This window comes from Apteryx mantelli, chromosome 3 (genome assembly GCF_036417845.1).
Source record: "Apteryx mantelli isolate bAptMan1 chromosome 3, bAptMan1.hap1, whole genome shotgun sequence".
Lineage (NCBI taxonomy): Eukaryota > Metazoa > Chordata > Aves > Apterygiformes > Apterygidae > Apteryx > Apteryx mantelli.
Genome location: NC_089980.1, coordinates 131752075 through 131777154, shown reverse-complemented (window position 1 = coordinate 131777154; position 25080 = coordinate 131752075). Strand labels below are relative to the sequence as shown.

At 39.1% G+C, this 25080-nt stretch overlaps 1 protein-coding gene across 2 annotated transcripts; it reads right to left on the bottom strand.

Moving 5' to 3' along the window:
• Positions 1-1055: 1055 nt before the first annotated feature.
• On the bottom strand, positions 1056-23404 carry GCFC2 (GC-rich sequence DNA-binding factor 2). Of its 2 annotated transcripts, none has more exons than XM_067294372.1 (18): positions 23098-23404; positions 22171-22281; positions 20903-21058; positions 19402-19620; positions 18243-18328; positions 16645-16760; positions 14603-14789; positions 13489-13612; positions 10597-10675; positions 10313-10425; positions 9336-9535; positions 8784-8937; positions 8339-8460; positions 6996-7072; positions 6173-6239; positions 3578-3724; positions 3090-3214; positions 1056-2386 (listed from the first exon to the last, which is right to left on the bottom strand). In XM_067294372.1, exons 1-18 carry the CDS (start codon positions 23402-23404, stop codon positions 2272-2274), a joined length of 2505 nt encoding a protein of 834 aa, XP_067150473.1. In that variant the 3' UTR covers positions 1056-2271. The 2 variants fall into 2 exon arrangements, with proteins under 2 accessions (XP_067150473.1, XP_067150474.1); XM_067294373.1 differs by having other exon boundaries at positions 8784-8934.
• Between the last annotated feature and the right edge of the window lie 1676 nt (positions 23405-25080).

The window sequence follows — 25080 nt, the reverse complement described above, 5'->3', positions numbered from 1 at the left end:
TCTTTCTATGCCAAACCTGCCCTGTTGCACGAGACAAACCCTTTTTTGATTTCTTTTTCTTTTTAAACAATAGGTGGTGGCCAGTTGTGTGATGGCTTGACTAGCCTTACAGCCTCAGGAACCGGGCATAGCAGGAAGGTAGAAATACACAAGACTAACAGTGTGAAAATAAGTGTGGCTTAGCTTTTGCCTACAGACAGAAACTCTTTCTGCTAGAGTAGTAATACTAGTCTACCAACAGAACAGCAAATATGAACAATCTTTGCCTCAGTTATTCAAAACTGATTCCAACTGGATGTTGTTTAAGCAAAAGCACGTGAATTAGCATAAGGTTCAGCAGCAAGTGTTCACAACATGGCAGAGCAGGTTCTCAATACCACCATAGCAGGGACAGCTGGTTCCATAAAAGAACATTTCCATAGCAAAAGAGTACAGGGGTTCTGAACTCAAGTGGTAACTGCTTCTTCATGCTTATAAGTCATTTTAAGTAATGCTTCTTCCATTTAAAGCAACATCTACAGAGCCTAATTGTAATAGAATATCTATTATATTTCCATAACAGTCAGCACTGAGGTCTCCACAGAAGAAGCCAGTCTTATCAGAGAAGAGACAAAGGTAATGAAGGCACACGCTTGTGCTGATCAGCTGTTGCGTTGTTCTTGGCCTTTTGAGAGGAAAAGCAACAGAAGTTCACCTTTATTAGAAAACAGGATTTGTAATGAAATTCATAACTCTCCTGAAGATAACTCAGGTAACACAAGCCTTTGTTATTACACAGGAGCTACCAGGGAACACAGCTGCTTAAGAATAAAGGTTGGTAAGAGAAACTAAAGGCCCCTGGCTTCCAGTGTAAGCTTGGTGAGGAATCCCCAAGTTATAAAAGGAACCTGTAGATTTGTGATAGAGAAAATTAGTGAACTCCTCATAGCAAAGGGTCACCAACTTCACCCGAAGTACAGAAAGATGTTTCCTTCAGGACACTGCTTTTCTTTCCCCTCACACTTCTAATGACATTCTCATAACACATTAAAGAATTAACTGCTGGAAGAGTCATGTTAAACATCAAAATATTTTTACTTGTTTTAAAAATAAAAGCAAACCAAAGTTATTTTACAAGCCACCTTTTGTCCAAAACTTTGACAGAAGTTATTCACAATTAAAATATTTTACAAAAATATATTTATAACTTAAAAATATATATATATCAAAGGCCACAGGGAACAAATCTGCAAGAGTTAAATTCTAGTCCCAAAAGATTTGGAGAAAATACAAGTAAGTGTACATCAGAACTGGTGATGAACTACAGTTTCTGTAATAAAGCATCCTTTTTATTCTATGGTATAATATTTTTTACAAATATACAAAGTTATAAAACATTAAAATCTCACTTGGGTATGATGAAATAGGATGTGGCAAATCTTACTGGGAAGCAAAAGGAAGACCCTCCTAGAATGTCAGTTACAGAACTGAAGTTGTTCTTGGCTTCTCATAATCAAGAGGTTTCCAGTCTGTTGGAAGTCTGATAAAACATGATGTGTGGTAACTCCAGGTCTGTGCCCAAAAGTCCGGTCTGCACCACTCAAGTACAAAACTCTATCCGATACATGCTGGACGTGATCTTCACTACAGCACATTAGGTCTTCCCCAGACATTCTCCTGTGCAGTTTCTTGCCTCAGAATTCATCTGTTAAATTCCTTATTTGCACACTGGGTGAAGCACAAATGCTAAATCACTGGTCTTTGGTTCCCCCAGTTTATGTATTGGGGTCAAAACCCCTGTATCATCATCAGTTCTTTTTCCACTAAAGATAGCTTGATGATGACCCTACCAAAACTACCGAAATCTCTGTGGACCACAAGTTAGAACTCAATGACTGCTGAGACAGAAAGTGGTATTTAGCAATATTTTGGAAATACCTTCTGAAGTTGTCTACTCAGAGCAATGATCAACTTCACAGACACTCCATCTTTCCTGTAATCCTTCCAAAAAGGATAAAGCAATAAAGCGTTTTCATACATTTCAGAGGGCCTTAAACACCACTTTACTTTGACAACTGCAATTTTTAAAGACTCCTTAACTCAGGAGTAAGATAGCAGCTGAAGACAAACCTGGTAAAAAGTGCTGCAGTATTTAACAATAAACCAGTGAGGTCAACCGATTACCACTACATCTTTGAGTGGGCAGGGTCCACTAATTAAATTTAATATTAAAACTATTTTAGTATGAATATCAGGCTTGTTTCAGCAATATAAATGTTGTTTCAAAAAATTCTATTTTCCAATCATGGATTTAAGGTGCTCAAGTTTGTACTCTTCAATAAAGTCTTTGACTATATGCAGAGCATTGACTTTCACCAACAGAAGAACAACATCTTTTGTTTCATCCCTGTAACAAAAAGAAGTTGGTATATTAACACATTTTTGCATCTGGCTTCCAAGTACATTTCACATTTTTTAATTTAAAAAAAAAAAAAAGAAGAGTCAGGTATCTTTCCTTGGTCGCTTGTCAGGTGACCTTGGCTACACTAAGTAACACTATCCAAAGCCTGGAGCCTCAAATTATCAGGTTAAACAAGAACAGCACAAGTTTTTCACTCTTGTACATTATGAATTGCATCTTTTGTTTTAAGAGACTAAAATTAATCTAACCAGAGTATTCAGTATTTTGATAACTACACTATTTGTTAATGTCTATTCTTGATTTGAAAAAGTTAAAATGCAAACAGAGAATTGTGTCCTTGATAGTTCTTACAACATTTGGAAACATTTGTAATTCTTGTCTATCACTAGTATTCTGACAGTAGTGTCATGTAGGACTTCACATTCTCTGCATTTTGGTATCCGAAAATCCTGCACTTAATGCTTGTCTAAGTCTTGCCTTAACATAAAACAAACGTACACAGATGGAAATTGTGTATACATTACAAAAGTTTGTTCATATAATCTTGCCATAAATACGTATATATGTGATAAGAGCACCCTTTAAAGTGTAAAATTTATGAGACATAATGAATATAAGAAATATTTAGTAATAATAACACAAAGCATATGAAAAAATGCTGAGTCCCAAGAAATGTCACAGCTGTTACCTGCGGTTATTCTTGTGCAGTGTGTGGGCACATTGCAACAAATGCTGGCTGAAGTTCCTCAGCTGGGGGAGAGTTGATCCACTTTCAAGATCTTGGAACCATCTTTCTGGGAGGCATGCCACCACCTTTGCAAACAAAGCATATTTGGAAGAGTAAAAAATAAGTATATAAGCAACTAAATAAATAGAAACATACAACTAAGTCACATCACTTTACTTGACAGGGACTTTTCCTTTTAGTGGATTCAATTATTAGTAGTACTGTGGGGATTTTTTTTGTTTTTAAACTAAGCCAAAAGCCTTTACAAGTAGTTACTCTTAAGAACTTGTGCTTATGGACTAATGCTTATTCCAAAATACTTTTATGCATCAAGGTCATAGAAAAATTTTTAAAATGCTGAATGATTATATTCCATTTTCAGTCTAGACCCTCCTTCATGAAAAAGCCTTCAGTAAAACACCTCTTCCAATGTACATATAATCTTTTACCTTATTACACTTTTCTATGTTATCCGGCCCCGGTGGTGTGTTTAAGAGGTTCAGAAGAAGATAACGATTCAGCAACTTGCTCAGTCCTAAATCACAGACTGTATCTTCTTGTACAATTCCATCCCAAAGAAGAATATTGGAGAGCAGCTGCATTAATGAAGAAACAGACTCTGCATACTTGGTGGCTAGAGGCATGCTAAAACACAGGACTAAAAGGTTTTTTGGGGTTTTTTTTTTTTTTGGTTTTTGGGTTTTTTTTTTAAAGAAAGTATGAAGTCCATCCAATTCAGTTACACAAATTAAACAGGATTCACTCTCCCCAGACTTACTGTAACCTGAAAGCAGTTTATTGCTGTCAGGTAGCTGCTAATAAGCTTCATATAGAAAATAATTTTATCAAGCATAATTATTGATTTTACATGTGAATATGAATTGTACACTCATATGTGTATTTAACTTCCTGAGATAGGGAAGAGCATTTTACCCTTTAATAGATTACTAAAGCTAAGGCCCAAATACACAAAAAGACTACGCTTTATTCTTTTCACAGAAGTGCTGGCAGTCAAACCAGAAAGCAGGAAAAACAGAGTATTAAGACAACCCCCTACAAGGAACGGGGAGCAGTAACAAGTGAGATCCAATTCCAAGAGAACCCTTGAAAGAGTCCAAGAGAAAAGAATAAAAAGCTAGTATATCTGGTCAGGATGAAACTACATGCAGTCCCTTATAACGTGAGTGAGGCAAGCAGCCATGGCCCACAGCAGCACAAAAAGGGGTTTTTTTGTGCATGTGTGTGTTTGATCTCAGTATTATTAGTAACCCTTTTTTTTTTCCCCCCCTGTTGCCTATGTCACTATAAATCTTTATAATTGTTGTCATTTTTGAGCCTTATGTAAGGAACTTGACTATTTCTGCCCTTAACTCAGAAGAGATTAATTTCAAAGTGACTGGTAACCTCAAGGTGTTTTGCCCCCACAGTCACAGCATGTCATCTTTGCAGTCACCAGTCAAAAAGTACTCACAAAGCCCAGCACCTTTACACATTTCTCTGGAGTATTTGATAGTACACTTCCATTTAACTGCATGAGCTAATAGCACAAATCAAAGAAAAAGGAGCGTTTCCACTAGGCAACATTAAAGTACACAGCATAGCAACAAGAAGTACATTTGAGCTCTGAGGCTACCTGCTACATCTATACAAGGCAAGTTAAGCAATACCGGGGCACGAACGCTACAATCCACCATCTGCATTTTTACATTAGAATAGTTCCTGATTCACTTCTGGCTCAGGCCAACCAGTACTCTCCCAAACAACTCCTGAGCGTGGTTTAGAGGCCATTCCTAGTGAGCAGCCTGAAGACCACTACCTGTTTTGAAAGATGGTGTTTAATAGTACGAATGTGGGCTGCACCTTGGCAGTGGGTCTCAGTGCCAGAGAATAGTCCCAAGCACAACTGACTTACTAGTATAGATAGTATGTCCCAAGCATTTAACATAGCTGAGGGCAGTACTACTCGGCCTGGGGAGACTGAATTCACACCTCCAGAAAAAGCGATGCAACAACCAGTCAACAGATACACTGGGCAAGAACATCTTCACTGTTCCCCACTGTCACCCCTTTGAAGGAGGCCACGATGGCAAGGAAGACGGACATCACAGGCCAAAAGGCCAACTTCAATTTGCAGGGGAAAGACCTCCAGGAACACGCATGCATTTGACACCATAGATTTTTATTAGGCAAAAAGCGTACACAATCCTAGAAAGCGGGACCAGAATCCCAGGTCTACCCTGTCGTCTGTGCTGGGTGCCCTAGCCACTAAGCGTTAAGCTCCCTCTTGCCTGCTCTTCCTCTGGCCACAACAAATTCCTACACAGCAGCTCACTCCAGCAGCAAAGGTGGCAAGTCCTTTGCCAAACAGTCCCCAACATATGCAACTTCTCAGGCTTTTTCATGGAATGGAAGCTCAAGGCTATGCAGGACTAGGCATCCTGGAAGGCAGGGGATTTTAAGGTTTTTTTGTTTGTTTTTTAATGTATCTAAACACCATCTTTAGATGAGAATCCAAACCTGTTCCTAGAGGAAACAAATTTAAGTGGAAATTGAATCAAATACTCCCACCTCAGCACCCTAAAACTATGCTAATGTGATTATATGAACATGCAATGGCTATAATCTACATTAAGAACAGCATTTGCACAAGTACACATGTATTGGGGAAACAGAACCTTTTAGCAGAGCAATTAAAAATATGAAGACATAAAAGCCACCAGGTCTGCCTGGCCCACTCAAGAAAGGGGAAAAAATAAACTAAGCAGGAACAGATCATCATATCAGAGACACTTGCAGAAGATATATATTTCAGTTCACCCAACTGGTACATACGTAAAATGTTCATCCACAGTTCATTCTTAAATCATCACATGTAAGTTGTACAGAACACAACCCTCACTGGGAAAAATGGTTATCCATCCTAATAAAAATGTATTATCTCCCAGGAATAAGGCTTGCCTGAAAATTTATTTCCTGACTGACTGAAGAATATTATTTTTTAAGTAAAACGATCATCAAAGAAAAACTGGGTGTATCATCTTTACCTTAACAGCTGACCAAAACCGTCTTTCTTGGAATTTTGAACATGGTGACAATTTGTCTTCCACAGCACTGGTCACAGAAAGAAGAAGAAAGGCAAAATAAGTTTTTATTGCATTTTTAAGAGAAGCAAGCCAAACAACTGATCTCTTAGATGCTAATGAATGTTAGTTTGGGGTTTTTTTCAGCACTGACAAGCACAATCAGAATTAAGGTCTAGGGAAACAGCTGTGAATTTGAACCCATTGTAATACAATTACTATAAAATAAGCTCCAATAAAATTAACAATTGGAAACACTTGTGTCTACATTTCATGGATTCAGATCAAAACAGCATTGCTTAGAATCAAACATGCCGCATCAGCTTTAGCAAAGCTTCTCTTCCAGCCATATCTTAACCCCAAGTCTCTCGGATTCCCACTAATTCCTCATCTCTGAAATAGTGCCTACTAATAAGCATCAACAATATAAACCCTATTTTAGGGGGAAGAGGAATCAAGAGGAAAAAGCAAACCATCTAAACTACCACAGGCCCTTATATCTAAGTTACTATAACAAAACAGGACTGTGGACTTCCTTTACTGGAAAGCACTTAGTTACATGAGCAAAAAAGCACTAAGTCAGTGGGGTTATTCCTGTTAGAACAAGTTCATAAACATGAGTAAGACTGCATAACCTTACCTGTAATAAAACAGTAGAAGGCATGTCCATTCCATTACCTGTTAAACAATGTCTACAGTATTTCATCTATAAATAAGTCCATGTGGGGGAGAGGGGTACAGGAAAAAAAAAGAAAACAAACAAAACACAGCTGCAGAATCAGCTTACCTTTTAGGATACAGAGGAATAAAGACATCTTCCTCTACAGACTTCTTCATTCTTAGCACAAGTACATTTATCAAATCCTATTAAGGAAAAAGTTATTAACGTCTCCTCACAAGAAAAAAAGATTTCAGCTTTTGTTTATAACAAGTTCAGACAGCTATTTAGCCCACCTTTAGAAATGCAATATACTAGTTCGAGACATGTACAGTGGCCTCTTGTATATAACACACAGATCATGATTACATTAAAAAACAGCTGTGGACAAGTCTCAACTCTAGTTATCTGTAGGGATAACCTGGAGAGGTTTTTTAAGATGAAGTTACTTGCCTAAACAAGGCCTTTTAATGCATGTTATTTTGCAAGGCAACAGCAAAGTCATACATAGACAAACGATAAGTTACACATACAGGATCATCATAAAAAGCTGTAAAATTCTATGTAAAAAGTTTCACTCACCATAGCTAGGATAGTATGGCACTGTTTTTAACTGCCTTAGTGTTTGCACTTTCCTAGCAGCCCTTGAGTATTTTGATGCATTTTAGGGTTTTTATTTGTTTGAAGTTCTGTTTTACCTTACTTCCTGCACAAACAATATCATGGCTAATGCCAGCAGTGCCACCTGACTTCTCAAACCTTGGCTTCAAAGCAGCACTCCCACTGGAAGGCATAAACATTTCTTTTCATTTCAGGGGCCCAAAAATCCACTCAACTCAACCACTTTTCGCTAGAGAAACTCTAGATTTATATCAGAATAAAACCACAATCAGGCTGGGAGAGTGCATCACACTGACTTAATTGTACGAAAGTAATTATTACTTCAGTAATCTTTTAGTACTCTAATCTTTTTCCTAGCTAATTAATACTATCCTTTTGTTTTTTTAAAAGTAATAAATTTTTCTTTATAGAAGAAATTTTAAGGAAGAATTGTTGTTTTTACTGTTCTGGAACTAATTTATAAATATAAGCTAAAATTGCTGGCCACTGGGGCATTACTAGCATTTAAAGCTCAAGTTTTGAAAGATACTTAAATAGAAATCTAAAAACACTAACAATTATTTTTGTGGAGGAGCAAGAGTAGGTCTTGATCAGATTCTTAACAGGTAGAGGAGCTAATTTCTGCCCCAAGATAGTCCCATCTCTCATCACCTTCAATAAGGATTATCTGAGAGCTAAAATTTGTTGAATTTTCCTTGCTATAAAATGACAAAACAAACAAGTAATCAGAACTAACAACTTCAGGACAATGTTCTAAACATGCATAGCAGCACACACAAAAAGCACACGCAGTGCACAAAGTCCATCCTTCCTTCCCTCCCCTGCTTCTCCAGTACCACAGTGACTTTTACCTCTTTTGCTTGACTGCGCTCATTTTTGGAGGGAACTTGCTTTTCAAAGATGCTATGGCAAAGCTGCACAAGATTCTTCGTCTGTGAAGTAGATAAGGGATCCCACACATTCTTTATAAACCCTGAAAAAAAAAAAAGAGAGGAATTTATTGTGATCATGATACACAAATGGTTATCTGCTCTAGTTTCAAGGCATTACCATGCAACAGAAGCAAACATTTGAAAAGGTAATCTTCCCGCTTACAATAGTCTTATCACGCATCTACCTTAGCCTCACTCTGTAGAAGTGGGTAATCACTACATGCTAAACACCATTTCAAATTATAACTACCATTACTTGATGATTATCACTTTTTTTCTTTTTTTCTTTTTTTTTTTTTTTTTTTTTTTTTAAAGGTGTGACTGCCTATCTGCAATGAACATTTTCAAGACCGCCTTAACATACCTGTAATTTTTGGAAGAATTGTTTTTTCAATCACTCTAGGCAAGACTGTCTTATCAAGATCATCATCCCTTTTTGATTCAGACGCGTTTTTGGCATCACTGAATTCTTCTATAGCTCTGAACCAGGGCATCTCTTCCAACTCTGTGAAATTCTGCTGAAAGATCATTCCTATTAATTGATCAGGACTGATAGAAAAGCTCCATGCAAAAACACGTCCCGTGGTATCACAGACATTCTCACTTAAAGGTGTAACACGATCACTGAACAGGCCAAAAGAGCAAATCAGGAAAACTAGAACTAAAATTAGGACTTTAGAGCTGGGGTTGTCAAAGTGACTTCAAAGAACTCCCTTCTTGCAAGCGGGTGTTGCAGAAGGGGCTTAGAGACACAAATGCCAGAAAAAACAGGTTCATGAAGATGGTAAGGGCCATAACCACAACAGGCTTTACTGACTACTGCCTACAGCTTCAGCGTAGTACTCAAAAGTGTAGGGGTCAACAACGCCACACACGCACAATTTTTGAATAAAAAGATGTATGCTGATGTACCTACCTCAAGAGGATTCCAACTTATTAACTCAACTCTGATTAGCGGATTTAAAAGCTTTGGCAGGCATAAACTGATGTAAGCATCACAGTAGGAATCAGGAAACTTCTCTTTCCACTCCTGGAATTTCAACAGGATTTTCCTGATGTCACAAAAATCTACACGAACATCTTCAAAGATTTTCCTACTATCCTCTAAAATATCATCTGTGGATAACATTCATTGGGAAGAAAAGGAAACAATCACAGCATTTACTGATGTATAAGGTGAAGAGTTTATGTATCTATAGGTCACAAGAAATATCTATATGATAATCACAGTTGTCATTTATCTTGTACATGTCTAACACAAAAAGGGATTCTAAAACAGACTCCCTGGAGAACTTTATTTCAGAGAGAAAAAAAAGATATTGGCACACGACCACAAAAAAGCAAGTTTCTTCATGAACTATTTCACAGATTTATATGACCACCATCTTTCAAGCTTTATACCACGGACTGCTATAATTTCAGACTTGAAAATCCTTCTGTTGTTTTCTATAGAAAAGGTATTTTAGAATCATATTTAAAGTACTGGTTATGCCTTTCCCCCTCCTACTGAAGATAATTAAAAGAACATCCTTTAATTCACTCTATCTTCAGAAAATAAATTGACTATACAAAACACATCAAGTGTTTTACAAGAGACATCTGCATCAAGTAATGCCAGACCCACTCTGGCATAATCTAACAGAGCTTATTTCAGGTTGAACCAGGTAGAAGCAATGCCCCCAGAGCAAAATCATACTGAAAGAAATCTACAGCCATACATCTATAGCCTCCCTCCAAGTCATTAATGAGAATTGTTTGGATGCACTTCCTTTCTACAGTGTGTAACTAATATACAAATCAAATGCAGTATTTCTTCACCTTTTCTAAAATAATTAAAAAACCACAGAAAGATAGAGGTTTCGTTCTACACATTATATCAAGACTGTCACCAACCTTTGCTCTTCTGGAACTCCGTCATCTCTGTCGGAGGAAGCTCATCATCACTAGACATACCTTCATGGTGATCAACTTCTCCTGAACACACTCTCGCTTGCTGTCTGCAAGTCCTGTATTTTGTAATGAACTCAGATTAGTGATTCTTCCCTACGTATGTATGCAGGAGAAAGATTATTGAAAAATAATCTATTTGAAAAAAATTGGATAAATGACAGGAAACCAATCTAAAGTGCAATTATCTGAGTTATGCGTACATATACACCTAATGGTGTAGTAATTACCTTCGATGTTCACACATTTTCAGAAGCTGTGTCTTTTCATCATCTTCCAATCCACCATTAGTTGGTTCATCATTGCTACCTATCAGGAGACAGAAATGCACACAAAAAACAACAAAAAATAACAATGAAAATCACTGATTCTTGTTCATTTTCCTTCTATTGTTCATCATTTGGAAAACTGTCAAAGAGAAAAATAAAACCTCATGATCAAAGCTGTAAGAGTATCCAGTGTAAAGCACAGTAAATACTGTTATATTGCATCATAGTCAGATGTGGCTCTCTCCTTACAACAGTTGGTAAGAGGTCCGAGCCTGATGACGTTCCAATACTCACCGCTTCCCCATATTGGCTGGAAATGGAAATTACTACCTTACATAATAGGTTCCTCGCAGAGTGAACAGCAAGCATAAGGACTTCCTTTAGTTTTTAAGTCAAAAATGAAACTATTTAACAAATGTGAACCAAACCCCAAAGTTACTCTAACAGCGTAATGGATGGTAAATTCCTGATTCACATTATATCAGTCACAGTATTTATATTTCAGGACTAGTCAGCTCCCCACTGTTACCGAGACAGTTGGGTAACTGTCTCCTGTTACCCCAGTGGTTGCTGTGATTGTGTGACCTAAATTACTCCTAGCCTGATTATTCAGTCCAACAGAGAAACAAAAAGCAAGAAACATTTTCTTGTTAGGGCCATGCATTTGTATCAGTATCGGCTGGCTCATGCATGCTCAACATACAAAAATGTGTGTTCTGCTACTGAAGTATTATAGCATAAGAAAAAAATGGCATTTCCACTATATTAAATATAATAAGGAAGCCAAATAACCAGGTAATTAAAAGCTCTGTTAATCACATAAGCAAAGCCCCATTTGCTATGAACTTAAAGTCATTTTAGAGGCAACTACTTACACGAACCACTACTCTCTTCTTCACTTAACACCTGCTGTCAGTCTACTACACCATTAAAAAAAAAAAAATCATACATACTGCCAGTTTTCTTTATTCAGCAGTTCATCCTGTATAGTCAGGAGCCTAAATCCACAGGTAATTATTGGAAACCAGTGTATTTGGTCACCATCTTTTAGCTGCAGCTCCAAGCACGTTGCTATTACTTGGCTCTTAGTTTGTCTGCACAGTTAAAAGGGTTTTTGACGTTTTGTTTCAAGGTTTTTTTTAGTTTAGGGTTTTTTTGTTTTGTTTTTAAAACAGCAGCTACTAAAGATTCACAATGCATACAAACAATACATCAATGTGGAAGGGAAACATGAGATAAAAAGACTAATTACTCTTCCTACAGTGATCAAAAAGACCATTTTATTTGGGGTAAAATCCTTGCACAAAGGGTACCTGGCTGAATGGCAGAGCTCAGAGGGTTGTGATCAGTGGCACAAAGCCTAGTTGGAGGCCCATAGCTAGCGGTGTCCCCCAGGGGTCAGTACTGCATCCAGCATTGTTCAACTTCTTCATCAATGACCTGGATGAAGGCACAGAGTGCACACTCAGCAAGTTTGCTGACGATACAAAACTGGGAGGAGTGGCTGATACACCAGAGGGCTGTGCTGCCATTCAGAGAGACATGGACAGGCTGGAGAGGTGGGCGGAGAGGAACCTCCTGAAGTTCAACAAAGGCAAGTGCAGGGTCCTGCACCTAGGGAGGAATAACCCCATGCACCAGTATAGGCTGGGGACTGACTGTCTGGAGAGCAGCTCTGCAGAGAAGGACCTGGGGGTCCTGGTGGACACCAAGTTAAGCATGAGGCAGCAATGTGCCCTTGTGGCCAAGAAGGCCAATGGTATCCTGGGGTGCATCAGGAAGAGTGTTGCCAGCAGGTCGAGGGAGGTGATTCTCCCCCTCTACTCAGCCCTGGGGAGGCCACATCTGGAGTACTGCGTCCAGTTCTGGGCTCCCCAGTACAAGAGAGTCAAGGAGCTACTGCAGAGAGTCCAGCATAGGGCCACAAAGATGATTAAAGGACTGGAGCATCTCTCATATGAGGAAAGGCTGAGGGAGCTGGGCCTGTTTAGCCTGGAGAAGAGAAGGCTGAGGGGGGATCTTATCAATGTATACAAATATCTTAAGGGAGGATGGGGCCAGACTCTTCTCAGTGGTGCCCAGTGACAGGATGAGAGGCAACGGGCACAAACTGGAACACAGGAAGTTCCATCTGGGCATGAGAAGAAGCTTTGTTCCAGTGCTCAGTCACCCTCACACTAAATAATTGCCCAGAGAGGTTGTGGAGTCTCCATCCTTGGAGATATTCAAAAGTCATCTGGATAGGATCCTGGGCAACATGCTCTAGGTGACCCTGCTTGAGCAGGGGGGTTGGACTAGATGATCTCCAGAGGATCCCTTCCAACTTCAACCATTCTGTGTTATTCTGTGTGAAAGAGGTTTCTTTCTTCATGTCCCTCCCTTTATAGAAGTGTCACCTCCCATCTTGAAATCTACATTTCATGCATACACACAGCCTTAAAGACATTCTCATGTCAAAGTGATACTGTCAGGTGAACGAACTCCTTTTTCATACGTTCACAAGCACGGCTGAATCCCCAGTAGCAAGCTTTTGCCAATTTAGGATCTACTAGGAAACTGACTCCATCTTTTTTTTTTTTAAAAATACTGACAGGCAGTTGTCGAGTTGAATAATTCAAAACTGACTGAAGTATTTGGTCACATTATATTCACCATTATACCACAGAAAAGAATATAAGGGGGCTCACTGAGGCAACATAATTTCAACTCAGATATAGATGAACATGCCTACTGACATGGGAAGGGGAGAGACCAAAGTTACAGATGAAATACTTCATCCAAAAAGGTAACCATGTATTTCTGTTCAAAGAGTGAACGTTTCAATAAGAAAATAACTTTAAACTTCATACGAACTTGACAGGTGCTGAATATAAGCAGATTCATTTCTCAGCTCATCTTGCCTTCGTTTCAGTAGCGTTCTGGCTCGTTGCTGAAGAAGTACATGTATAGCCAACTCTAGCTCATTAATGTATGCCAGCTGAAATACAACAAACAGTAATCAAGTTTTCAACTAATTAAAATCAAAAAGAAAACAACAAAAAACAGTTTCCAAGGGATTTCCATATAGCAGTGAAATTACAAGCAAAATATTATCAGAGACTGAAAAATAAGTTCCTGCTCAATGAGTTTTTCAGGCTGTTGTGCATAACTGAAGAATACAAGCCAATTGCTAAGTGCTTATCATGGGACTACCACAACATTTCATACAAAAGCATTCAACAGGTCACTACTGGTGCACTTAGTTTGCCTTCAGTTTGCCTCTCAAAATTCAAAAAGCTGAAATAAGAGCCATTAGTCATTAAAGGGAACATATTCATTAACATTTATTCTCTTTAAGGTTACAAAAAAAGACTCAAATTATGCAATGCAATAAATTGCATTTGATAACAGAGAGAGCATAACAGGAGTTTACTTCCACCAAGGCCACACTTTAGGCAGCTCCTCCCCTTCTCCCAATCTTCCTTCTTCCTTTTAAATACAAGGTTTGCAACCCAAAGCAGTTCAGGAAATGGACACAGGAAATAATGTAGATGCATCCTCACACAGCTCTGCTAACTCAGTCCCAACTTGATCCTACCAGGAAACCCTTATTATTTCTCTTATATAATACTGAGTAAAGACATTTGAGATCCTCAAAGTGAATTTAACCCCCTCTGCCCTCTAACTACAGCACAATTTGGTTATTACACCTGCAGAAAACTCCATCCAGCAGAAACTGGGTAGGACCATAGCTCAAGTCAGTATACCTATCCTACCTAGTTTGATCACTTTAGGCTGGGTGAGACTTGGTTTGTTTTCCCTGCATTTTGTTTCCCATTACATTAAAACTTCTGACAGAACTGAGTTTTAACTGGGAGGTGTCCCTTTAACTTTGTTTCCAAACAAAAAACCCTGCTCTTTCATTGACAAAATACACCTTTATGATCTAGAATATATATATTTTTAGTACAGATGCGCACGCACACACCTTTTCATTCAAACAGTTTATCAAGTTTTCTACGTATGTTTTCATGGCCCGATAGAATCTGTAATTCAGAGATGCATTTGAAGACTTCTCTAACTCCTGGAGAGACATCTTTGAACTTTCAATGTCCTCCATATATTTTTCGTACTCCCTCTGGTGGGCACGGTGCACATCCTGCAATGATGTTATCCTAAAAGACAAAAACCCAGACAAATAAAGCTTCTGCCAAATTAGCAGTTAATGAAACCCAAAGCATTTTTCTGAGCAAAACCATGGCTGAAATCTTTGCCTTTGCTAATAATAGCACTTGTATTTATACTGCCAAGAGTTGAAATACTTAACCAGGCCAACATTTTCAGAAGTATGGGGTGTGGAAAAGCATCATGCTTTGGAGACTCAAATGTCTTATGTGGCATTAGCTTTGAAAGAAAAACTGACATTTTACCCAGGTTCCTCAGTACACCATGCTTTTAATGAGAAGGAAAAAAAAACATGGAAAAAAAGAAAAGCAGTTGCCAAATTGCGATACACATTAAATGGAGTCTACACAACATAATCTGGGTAAAACTACAACTCATGTATTATCCATATTAATTTAAGTAGCATGAATAGCAGCACCTATAAGCACTCATTATGCACTCACTTCTAAACACAAGCCAACTGAGGACTCCTGTTCCAAGTAGGTGATAAAACCAAGGAACCTATGTCTACAGCTGTCATTAACTGTTAGGTAAGTAGCACAAAAATGCCTACATATATTACAACTATGCCTTTTTTTCCCCCCTTACATTTTCCAAGTGACTGCATGATTTGATGAAGCCTTTAACAGAACCAAGAAGCAGAGCACAACTTATTTCATTTTCCTTAAGTAGAGAACAGTTTTCAATGAAAATAGTTCAACTAAGACATTCTTCAACATGACACCCTGGCAAAAACTTCTCTGCCATACCAGAAGTCAAAAAATTATTTCACCAAGTTAAACACATCTATAGAGTTTATTATTGTCAAGCAGGTTCCCCCTCCCCTTCTTACTACTTTCCAAATAGGTATCCTACTCTTGATAGTATTAACAGTCTTACTCTCATCTTTCACATTTGTTTCTATATATAAATTCCTAATTCATTTAACTCATTCCTTTTAGGTGATGATGGCTAAAAACTCAGAGTTCCACAAAAATATCTAGGCCAGTTTAGTTGCAATTTTTTTAAACAAGCAAGTCAGTGATGTTTTGTACAAAGCAAAGCATACACAGAGAGCGCTCAATGGAAGCCCACTGCAGGTATTTATGTTTCAGCTGTATAATGTTACATGTCTAAACTTATCTCAACAGCTGCTTCTCAGTGCGCTGAGAGATGACAGGGGACAGCTTACCTTGGGATGCCTGACCCCAGCTGTCCTTCTCACACACCCCCTTGGAGGTTCCCACCTCCACTACAGGACACTTCAGCTGCCCACAGAGCAGTAAAAAAAAGAATCACAGCTTGGCACACTAAAGAAAAAAAATCAAAGCAGGTTCCAGTTTGCCTAAACAGGCTGCAGTGAATCCACTGCTGCTTTAGGAAATACTCAGCTATTTTTGCAGCTGGTATAAGAACCATCAGAAGAGGGCTAGGATTACCAACTGCAAGACAGAACTCCTTCAGCTGTCCTGGTTAGAGTTTTGCTTGCTTGACAAACATAACATTGTGCCTACACTCTTGTTGCAACACTAGCAAGCGTAGAAAGCTGCTGCCATTTAAATGAAAATACAGTCTACTGGGCTAGATGACAGAACACAAGTACTCCAAATGCTCCTTAAACAAAGCTACATAAGAGATTTTTCATACAAGCACCATTAATGTGTCACTGACAGGTAAAGCTAAAACTTGTATTACTCTATAATACTGTAGTACTGGACATCATAGCAAGCATATTAAACATGAAATAACCCTAAGATTCTCCAATACTCAGGGAAAAGAGTAAGACTTAATGACATATTATTTCTCACTGTCACAAAATATAAACTTGGACAACTCAAAAATTAGGTTCATATGTGCAGTATTTACCTTTCAGTCAGTCGCTTCTTTACAATTTCCAAGTTCACAGGTGGCAGAGAAACAGAGAGATCAAACTTTGCTTTTGTTGGTTGAGATTTATGCAGAGAAGCATCATCATAGATATCCTACAAGAATCATAACTGTTAATTTTTTAATAGATAAGTTTTCCTTCTGCAGCTATACATATCAAAAAGACACATCATCTGAATATATAAGGCATATATTAAAATTCATATTTCAATGATCAAATTAAATATTTTCTATACAACACAAAAGCAAAAAAGCCTGAATATCATCTGTATAAATGTATATACTGCATATACATATAAACAGCACAAAATACTCCATAATTTAGGTTACACTTAACTTGCCCTCTTCTTGGTCTGAAAACTTTCATAGCTAGCAGTGACACATAACGCTTCTAAATTGATAACTGAGACCTTGCTAGTATTGTTTACATTCTAAATAAAATCTTAAGCTATAGCCAAGTAGTAGTAACAATAGTAGTAGCAGTAATCATATTTTCCTCAGATTTTGCTTTTTCAAAACTATTTTATGACATTTATGATAAATTAGCAAAATGCTTACTATGAGGAAACAAAATACTAAATATTAATAGACCATAATTTTTTTTTTACAGTATATATGAATGCCACCTTCTAGCAAAACCAGTGGCCAATTTAATTCTGATTACCCAGTTTAACTACAACTATAACTAAAAAAGGATTTCAACCAATTTTAGCTTAGAAATCCAAAAAACATTCCACAATCTAGAACAGTATCAGTTTGTAAATTAAAATCTGGCCAAAATATACTCAACTGAACTAATCCAGTCCATGAATAACAAGGTCTGCTACTAAAAAAATATAATTTCCTGAGCAGGAGAAATTAAAGGTTTTCCAGAAACAAGTGCAACATGAGGATCTGAGGCTAGCTGAAAATCCAATCATACTGGATTTTAAGTTCAGCAGCAAGAAGCTGCAACCTTCTCCCAGTCGTCTAACTATTCCCATTTAACAGGCTGCAATTTCTTCAATGACCCATTACACTGCAAAGAACTGGTTACTCAGATTTTCCTAGCTTGATCCACAGTAGGTGATTCAAGCCAGAAACAAAACTTTCAACTCATTAGAAAAAAACAATTCATTTTTGCCATATGCCAGAAGAAATATGACAGAATCCTGCAGAACTCTACGAAAAGTGCCCTCAGAGACTATCACCCAGAGATTTAGCATAATAAAATCAGTTTTGCTTTGCAACATGTTAGTGTGTGTGGTATTTGAATATTTTTACTCTCAAGATCCCTCGCATGGCAGTAAAAATCAGGTACAGAGCTTTATTCTCTACTTTCTTCAGAAAGCCTTCCATTACATGTGGGTAGCCACCTTTGAGGTGGACAACAATACCTCTCCTCTGAACAGCTAGAGAAAGATTACCAATTTTCAGTATCACCTTCCTTTTTTTTAATCTCCTCTTCAGTCAAGAATCAGCACATCATTTCTTTAAAACCTCTCCAATGAGAGGGCAGGAGAAGATACGATAGTACTCCAGAACAAGCTCTCTTGCCTAGGGGCAAAAAGCAATTTGCAATGGTTAGGAAAGATCACCTGAGAGAGTTTGACAGCTTTCTTTATTTGCTGCTCTTCCCACTTAATTTGTGTTTCATCTTCACTTGATTCATCATCCTCGGACACTGGAAAGTTAAAACAGTCATTATTACATGTAATTGCATCTTGTTTCCCCCTCCATACTCTCCTCCCTCAAAATCAACAATGGTTCCCACAATCATTACTGGGAAGCACTTAAGTGCACAGAAAAAAAGCGGTTGAAAAAACTGCAGATGAGAGATTCCCAAACTGAAAGGCAAGAAACACACCAGGAAATGGCTTTTGGAATTCCTAAAATTGACACCAATATTAAGTTTCCCAACATACTGTTTCTCAGACAACTACTGCAGTAGTTAGGTACTCTAGGTACTGCAGTACCAAGAAATAAATTTTTATGCTTCCACTAAAAACACTTCACTTTATTTCTCAAAGCAAAGCTGTATATAATCCATATAAATAAAAGTACAGTTGAACTGTAATACTGGTGCGCAGTGACATTACGTATGGCAAATCCTTGAGTGCTTTAAAGTGCAAAATCTAATATAGATACAAAAATATCTTACTAATATTAATTAGAACTGCTGAATGAGCTCATAGCTACACAAACCTTATAACCATTATCAAAATAGAGAACTAGTCTACAAATTGAACAAACTGCTGCTTCATAAATTCAACTAGCTAGAAGAAAAAAGCAACAGAACTTGTGCTTTGCATGCAATAGGCTTACTCAGTTTTTTTTTATTAATATTTTTAAGAACATCAAGAACAACATTTTTAAGAACCTCAATGAAGGGAGAGCACTGAGAAGACTGGACATGAAGTAGTAGGAGACAGCATTTAGAAAACTTACTGAAGTGGGACACTGTCTTACATCACAGCAACTTTACACACATTAAATGTTATCCTCCCTACAAGACAGGCTACTTGCTGTAGACAACACCACCAAAAAGTCATGTGAAAAAGATTTCTCAAATCACTCAACACCCCAACATGAGTGAGACCTAAACCATGTCCAAATTGGACATAAACTTTGAGCGCCTTCTACCAAGACCCCCGAGGAGCAAAACGTTATGTTGTACTCTTTATTGGCAGCTTGCACGTTCTTCAAGGCATCAGTAAAACAAAGCCACAACCACTGGCAGAAATGGCACCAACTCACCCATGTGTTCAGTCATTCTCTGCCTAAGAGTTCTTGCTTTAGGAGTAAAATTGAGATTCCGCATATCAGTGTCATCTTCACTCTCTAAATCACTGCTTCCTCTTCTCTGAGAGACCCGATGATTGTTTAAAACATCCAAAGGAAGATAATCGGCTTGTGTCCTGGCTAAGTGACGTTTCCTCCGAGCAGCCTCAATGCAAGCTGCGCTGGGGATATCGCCTAAATCAAAGAAGAAAATCTAAGCAAAAGACTAAGCAACACTCAGGCATTGCTCCTAACGACAACAATCACCATAACTCAAAAGCTCATGGCATAATTCTGAGCATGGAGCACCCAAGATATTTTTCTATGAAATGCAAAATAACTTTACCATCTTGAACATAAGGAGAAGCAAAAATATCCTTAAAAAGTGACTCTCAGCCTAAAATCAAAAACCAGATTTTTTTTAAGAAAGAAATTGCCATTAGCTTATCCTTCTCTTTTCCATCTCCTCAAAAGAGGAGGGTTACGGATCATAGAGTTTACAAAGAAATCCAGATGAAGATAAATTTCCAAATCACACAACATAAATGAGATTATAATTTAATCTCAAGTGAGTTGTGCATTGTTAAACAGGGATTTTTACTGCCTCTTTTCCAAACTCATTGTTCCAAATTTACGATCTTTTTCAGTCTCTGAAATTAACACTGAATTATAATAGGCACAGGCAACCAAAAATGTACATTAATTGCCAAAGAAAAACTTAAATGTGCATACTGTAAGCAGTACCATTTCTTCACTTTAGCAGTCAAGGTCTCAAGATCATAGTAAGAAAAATGAAAACATGCTACTGATTTTGGACAAGTTACAGCATGTCCAGTATTGAAAAGGAAAGTTTGCTACATCTATAATGAATATTATGTTTATTATGATAATTTGTTTGCATATGTAGCATTTACATCCTTCACTATTTATAAAATCTTATTTAAACAGTTGCAGAGAACCTCTGCTTTTAATGCCTTCATTTCTCTTTAAACCAGTTTTATTGCTGAGCATTCTCTAGCAGAGGCATTCTCTACCATGTTCTTTCCCTTAAGTACAGTGCTTGGTTTTACTTCCTTTTATGCAGTTATTCAAAATCACATGTACAGTGCAGAATATCATGTTTGATAGTTAAGAAAATATTCTAAATATTATGTGAAGGGGATTCACCTCCTCTAAATTTAGCCAGTTATGCATCTAGTCCTAGCCAGTAACCTTAACTACTACAATCAATGCAAAAAGATGCTGGGGGATTCAACTTATCCTTATAGGAACATCAAAACACATGCAAGGAAATGTCCCTTTGGAGTGAAACCGTCACTCTTCTTTCAGAAGAGAAGCAGCCTTGACCCAGCGCAAACCAGGTGCCTACCTCTTACATGATTAAAGTTGAGTGAGTTTCATGTCATCTATCTTGTCATGTATTTCAAATGAAAAAGGTCGTACAACTACTTTTTAAAAGAAAATCCCAGAAACAAACCTGCTGATAAATCCTTCCTTCTCTGTGGAGGGCTGGATTCAGTTTCTGAGTCTGAGCTGTTGTAGTCCTCACTAAGTGAAGAATAAGTGTCATCTTCCTCCTCCTCTTCATGAGGAACTTTAGTGTTGCCAGTTCTAGGCACCGACTGACAGATTTCTGTATCAAGGGAAAAAGACTCATGATTTCAGTGTCAGCTACCAGAACTGATGCATCAGAGCTGGTTATTAGTAACTACCTAGACCATGATACAAAGACTAGTTGCTTATCTACCTCTGCCAGTCCTAATCAAAACACACTAAATCTTCCCACATTCTGAGCTGGTTATTTACAAGTCAGATCTCCCCTGGAATCTGCATTAGATCTGAACTAGTATGACCTTCTGAGAGACAGGGCACATTCACCCTGAGCACGTTTACATGCACAGAAGCAATTATACAAGCTACCAGATGACAATTGATTAATGCTCCGATAGCTCACAGCATGTTTGGTTCATCTCTTGACTTTATGAATTGTATTTAGAAGGGATTTTTAAAAAAAGTCTTCTTTTTAAGGATCATGTCATAAAGCATTAACAAGCAGAGAGTCGTCTTTGAATCATGAAGTTTTATGAACTTATTTCCAATTACCTTAAAAATCTTTAAAAAAAATTAAAACTTCTCTTCATCTGTTACTACATCATCAGTAAATCACCAGATTAGTAAATAGAACATGCCGCCTATTAAAACAGAGTATGACTTATACTTTTATAGGAAGTTACTGGGAGAAAAAAAAAAAATACACACACATATATATCATCTCATCCAATCACAATCTCTATAGAAATTATTTCTTATCTCAAGCTAATTTATTTTTTATCTTGCAGTAACATTAGGACTTATCTGTGAATTAACAAGGTGTCAATAGGGTAAATACAGCAGAAAACTTTTTAAACACACTTCTGAAACACACAAACCTCAAAATATCCCACTAGAAAGTGTACTATAGTTCAATTAGAATACTGACTGAACTATTACAGCTATGGATTGTTTTCAGTTAAAACATGTAAATACTGTAATAGCAAACAGTTTAACAACAGGAAGTTAAGGATTTATATTAAATTCCATTCCAAATTTATTTTAAATTACTATATGCATTTTCTCTTCAAGGGGTTCAATTAACAAATAAGATACATCTAACAGCAGTAGTTGTATATCACTCTCACTTAATGATTTCAAAATATAATTTTCATATAACCAATTGAGAAAATTCCTTTCACCTGAAGTACTTACTTTCACTTTCCTCGACTTCTCTCTGTGGGGATGGTAAGCTTTCCTTCTTTTGGATTTTAAAAGTTACTTCATTGAAGGATGGCTTTTTAATTTTAAAGAGTTCTTCATCACCTATCCAGATAAAATAATTCAGATTAACATATTCATAAAGCAAAGCCACAACTCTCAAAATTTTAATTTTCTGTTCTGTATGTATATGAATTTTTACATAACCTCCATGTACACACTTCACTTATGTTTTTTGAAGCTCTGACTGCACTAAATCTAACTAGCTCTAGGGTTTTATCACTCATGATCCACCATTTCCGAATTTAAAGTTATGCAGCTCTGCCTCCTCAACACAGCAACACTACAATGCTAAACATAGTTTTTCTTTGCAGTTTGTGCCAAACATAAAAACAACTTCCATAAACTGCCCAAATATGCTTTGTGTCATCAGCTATATAAGTAGCAGCCCAGAGAGCTCAGTTAAACATTCATGCCTTCGCTACTCAAGCCTGCTCATCATTAACTACACTAGCCACGAAATCATATGCTGTGTTTTCTCTAGTCACAGTTTTTTCCTGCTCAAAGTCTGCTCTAAGCATCTTTCAAACGCGTCTCGGCCAAAAACACAGGAAGAGTCCTCGTCTCCAGAGTACTTTCGTAGGCGTTTCTTTAAAAAACCCTCACAACTGCCCCATCCAGAACATATTATTCCTACTTCTATCCACAGAGAAAGAGGCGCGACGACGACTTTCGCCAGACCGCCAGTGAGCGCAGCCCCGAGCGACCGGCTCGGAGCCCCGTGCGGCAGGAGGTCGCCCTCCCGCGTGCGGGCACCGCAGGGGTTCGCGCCCTCCTCGCCGCCGTGAGGGACGTGAGGGCACAGGCTCCGGCCCCGGGGCCAGGCGGGTCGCCAGGGGGAGAGGGCCGCCGACCCCTTACCTTCCCGCTCCTCCTCGCCGCCGAAGCTCAGCAACGCCTTCCCGCCGCGCGCCGGCCCGGTCCCGGCCCCGGCGAGGCGCGGCCCTCGGCCCCCGGGGCTGCCCGCCGGCTCCTGCGGGGGCGACAGGCCCTCCGCCGCGGGGGCCGCGGCGGCGCTGCCGGGCTCCTCCTCAGACTCCGCTTCCTGCTCGGAGTCGCGGCCGGGGGCAGGAGGCGGCGGGCCGGCGGCCGGCGGCTCCTCCTCGCTACTGCCGCTGGACGCCGCGCGCCTCCGGGCGCGGAAGTTCCGCGGGGGGCGCCGGAACATGGCGCCGGTAATAGCCGCCAACGGCCGCGGCGCCCTCCACGCGCCGCCTCCTTACAGCGCATGCGCAGCGCGCCCCGCGCACAGCCTCCGCCCTGCGCAAAACCCGCCCCAAGGGCCAGGCCCGCCTCGTGCCGCCTGCTGGTGGGCGGGGCTAAGGGGAACCGCTGTCCAATGAGGTTAAGGGGGCGTGTCCTCGCGGTTAACCGTTGGGACGCCGGGGGGGAGGGGCAGGTGGCGCAGCCCGGGGCGGGGGAGGGGCCGGTGCTGTGGCGGCTCCGTGATGCGCGGGTTAAGGAGAACAGGGGGCTTTTCCCAGAGATCAGAAGTGGAAGGCATCCTGCTGGCGATTAGCTGATCGCGGGTACGGCAAAATGCAATTCGTCTGAAGGGCTGTGGCCTCTTCGAGGCAGGGCTCCTAGCTGCCTCGCTGGGCAGGTCCCCCGGCCCGCCGCTTGCTGCTTAAGGAGCCAAAGCAGGCAAAAATTAATCACCCTTTTTTCTTCCTTTCTCTAGCTTTAGCTCACTGAAGGAGTCAGACAAGTGTATGGGAACATATGATAGAAGGAAGGTAGGACTGTGGCAGCAATGACTTTGCGAGGTTTGCATGGTGGGAATTGCGCCCCAGCTTGTACCATCCTTTGGCTCTTCAGTGCTGACCTGAGCTATGTATGATGAGGTATGTGTACAGGCAGCACATCCAGCTTCAAATAAAAGCATAACAGCTACGCTGTGAACAGAGCAAGTCCTTCAAGTGAGGTCTTGGTGTCCCAAGAGAAGTATCCGAAAATAGTGGACATCTGAAATGTTCTTGCTTAAATTGCTCCACCTTTCTGTCCTTCATCTATAAGGTGAAGGTAATAATATTAACTTGCCTCAGGAATCTTGTGAAGAAAATTGCATTTGTGAAGCACTCAGTACCATGAGAAAACTAACTACAATATTTTTCTATTCAGCACAGGTTCTGAATGGTACATGTTAAATAAAGCCCAAGGGTGAATAATGAGGACTATAAAAGCTTTAGATTATTCAATCAGTGAGCACCATTCATCTTCTCCACTGAAAAAGGTTGAGGGTTTGTGAAAAAAATGTAGTAGTTCTGCAAGCATTAGAACTAAAGTTTTTTATGGATTTGTGCCTAGGAACTTAGACATACTGTAAGCTCTGACTCAAAGTGGCCTTATAGCCATGGAATCTATATGTGCTCTCCCTATGTGGTTTCTCTGATGGAGGGATGAGGTCAAGGATAGGCTGAGGAGGCACAGATATATTGAGTTCATCCTTTGCAATCAGGATAATGCAGAGTTTGCCAACACAGTTTGACCTGGATTATTAAATCAGTGAAAATATTTGTTTCTTATTTACCGCTCCAGCACTGATGGACTTCATCAGACTAGATGTAGATCTTATGAGTTTTCCCAAGGACCTATTGTTATTCTGATGTTCTTATAATAGTGACAAAACTCCTTTTCTTTGCTCTAACCCTAACCCTAACTGTCTCTTTCATCTGGTTTAAAATTCTCTCATATAGGCAGTCTAGTGAGTGATACTTAGGCAGGACTGAGCTGGCTCTCTGTAAAACAAAATAGTCCAGGACTTAAGGATGGCAGAAGCACAGGGCAGAACTGTTGTACATTTGGTATTTCTAGCACGTGAAACTGCCATGTTTGCAGGTGTCA

Excerpts from the sequence above, each read along its gene's own strand:
- GCFC2 (XM_067294372.1), bottom strand. The coding sequence starts at position 23,404 with ATGTTCCGGCGCCCCCCGCGGAACTTCCGCGCCCGGAGGCGCGCGGCG. Across the intron at positions 16,761-18,242 it reads AAGCTGTCAAACTCTCTCAG|GATATCTATGATGATGCTTC; the intron begins GTGATCTTTCCT and ends TGATTCTTGTAG. Across the intron at positions 6,240-6,995 it reads ATTCCTCTGTATCCTAAAAG|TGCTGTGGAAGACAAATTGT; the intron begins GTAAGCTGATTC and ends TTCTGTGACCAG.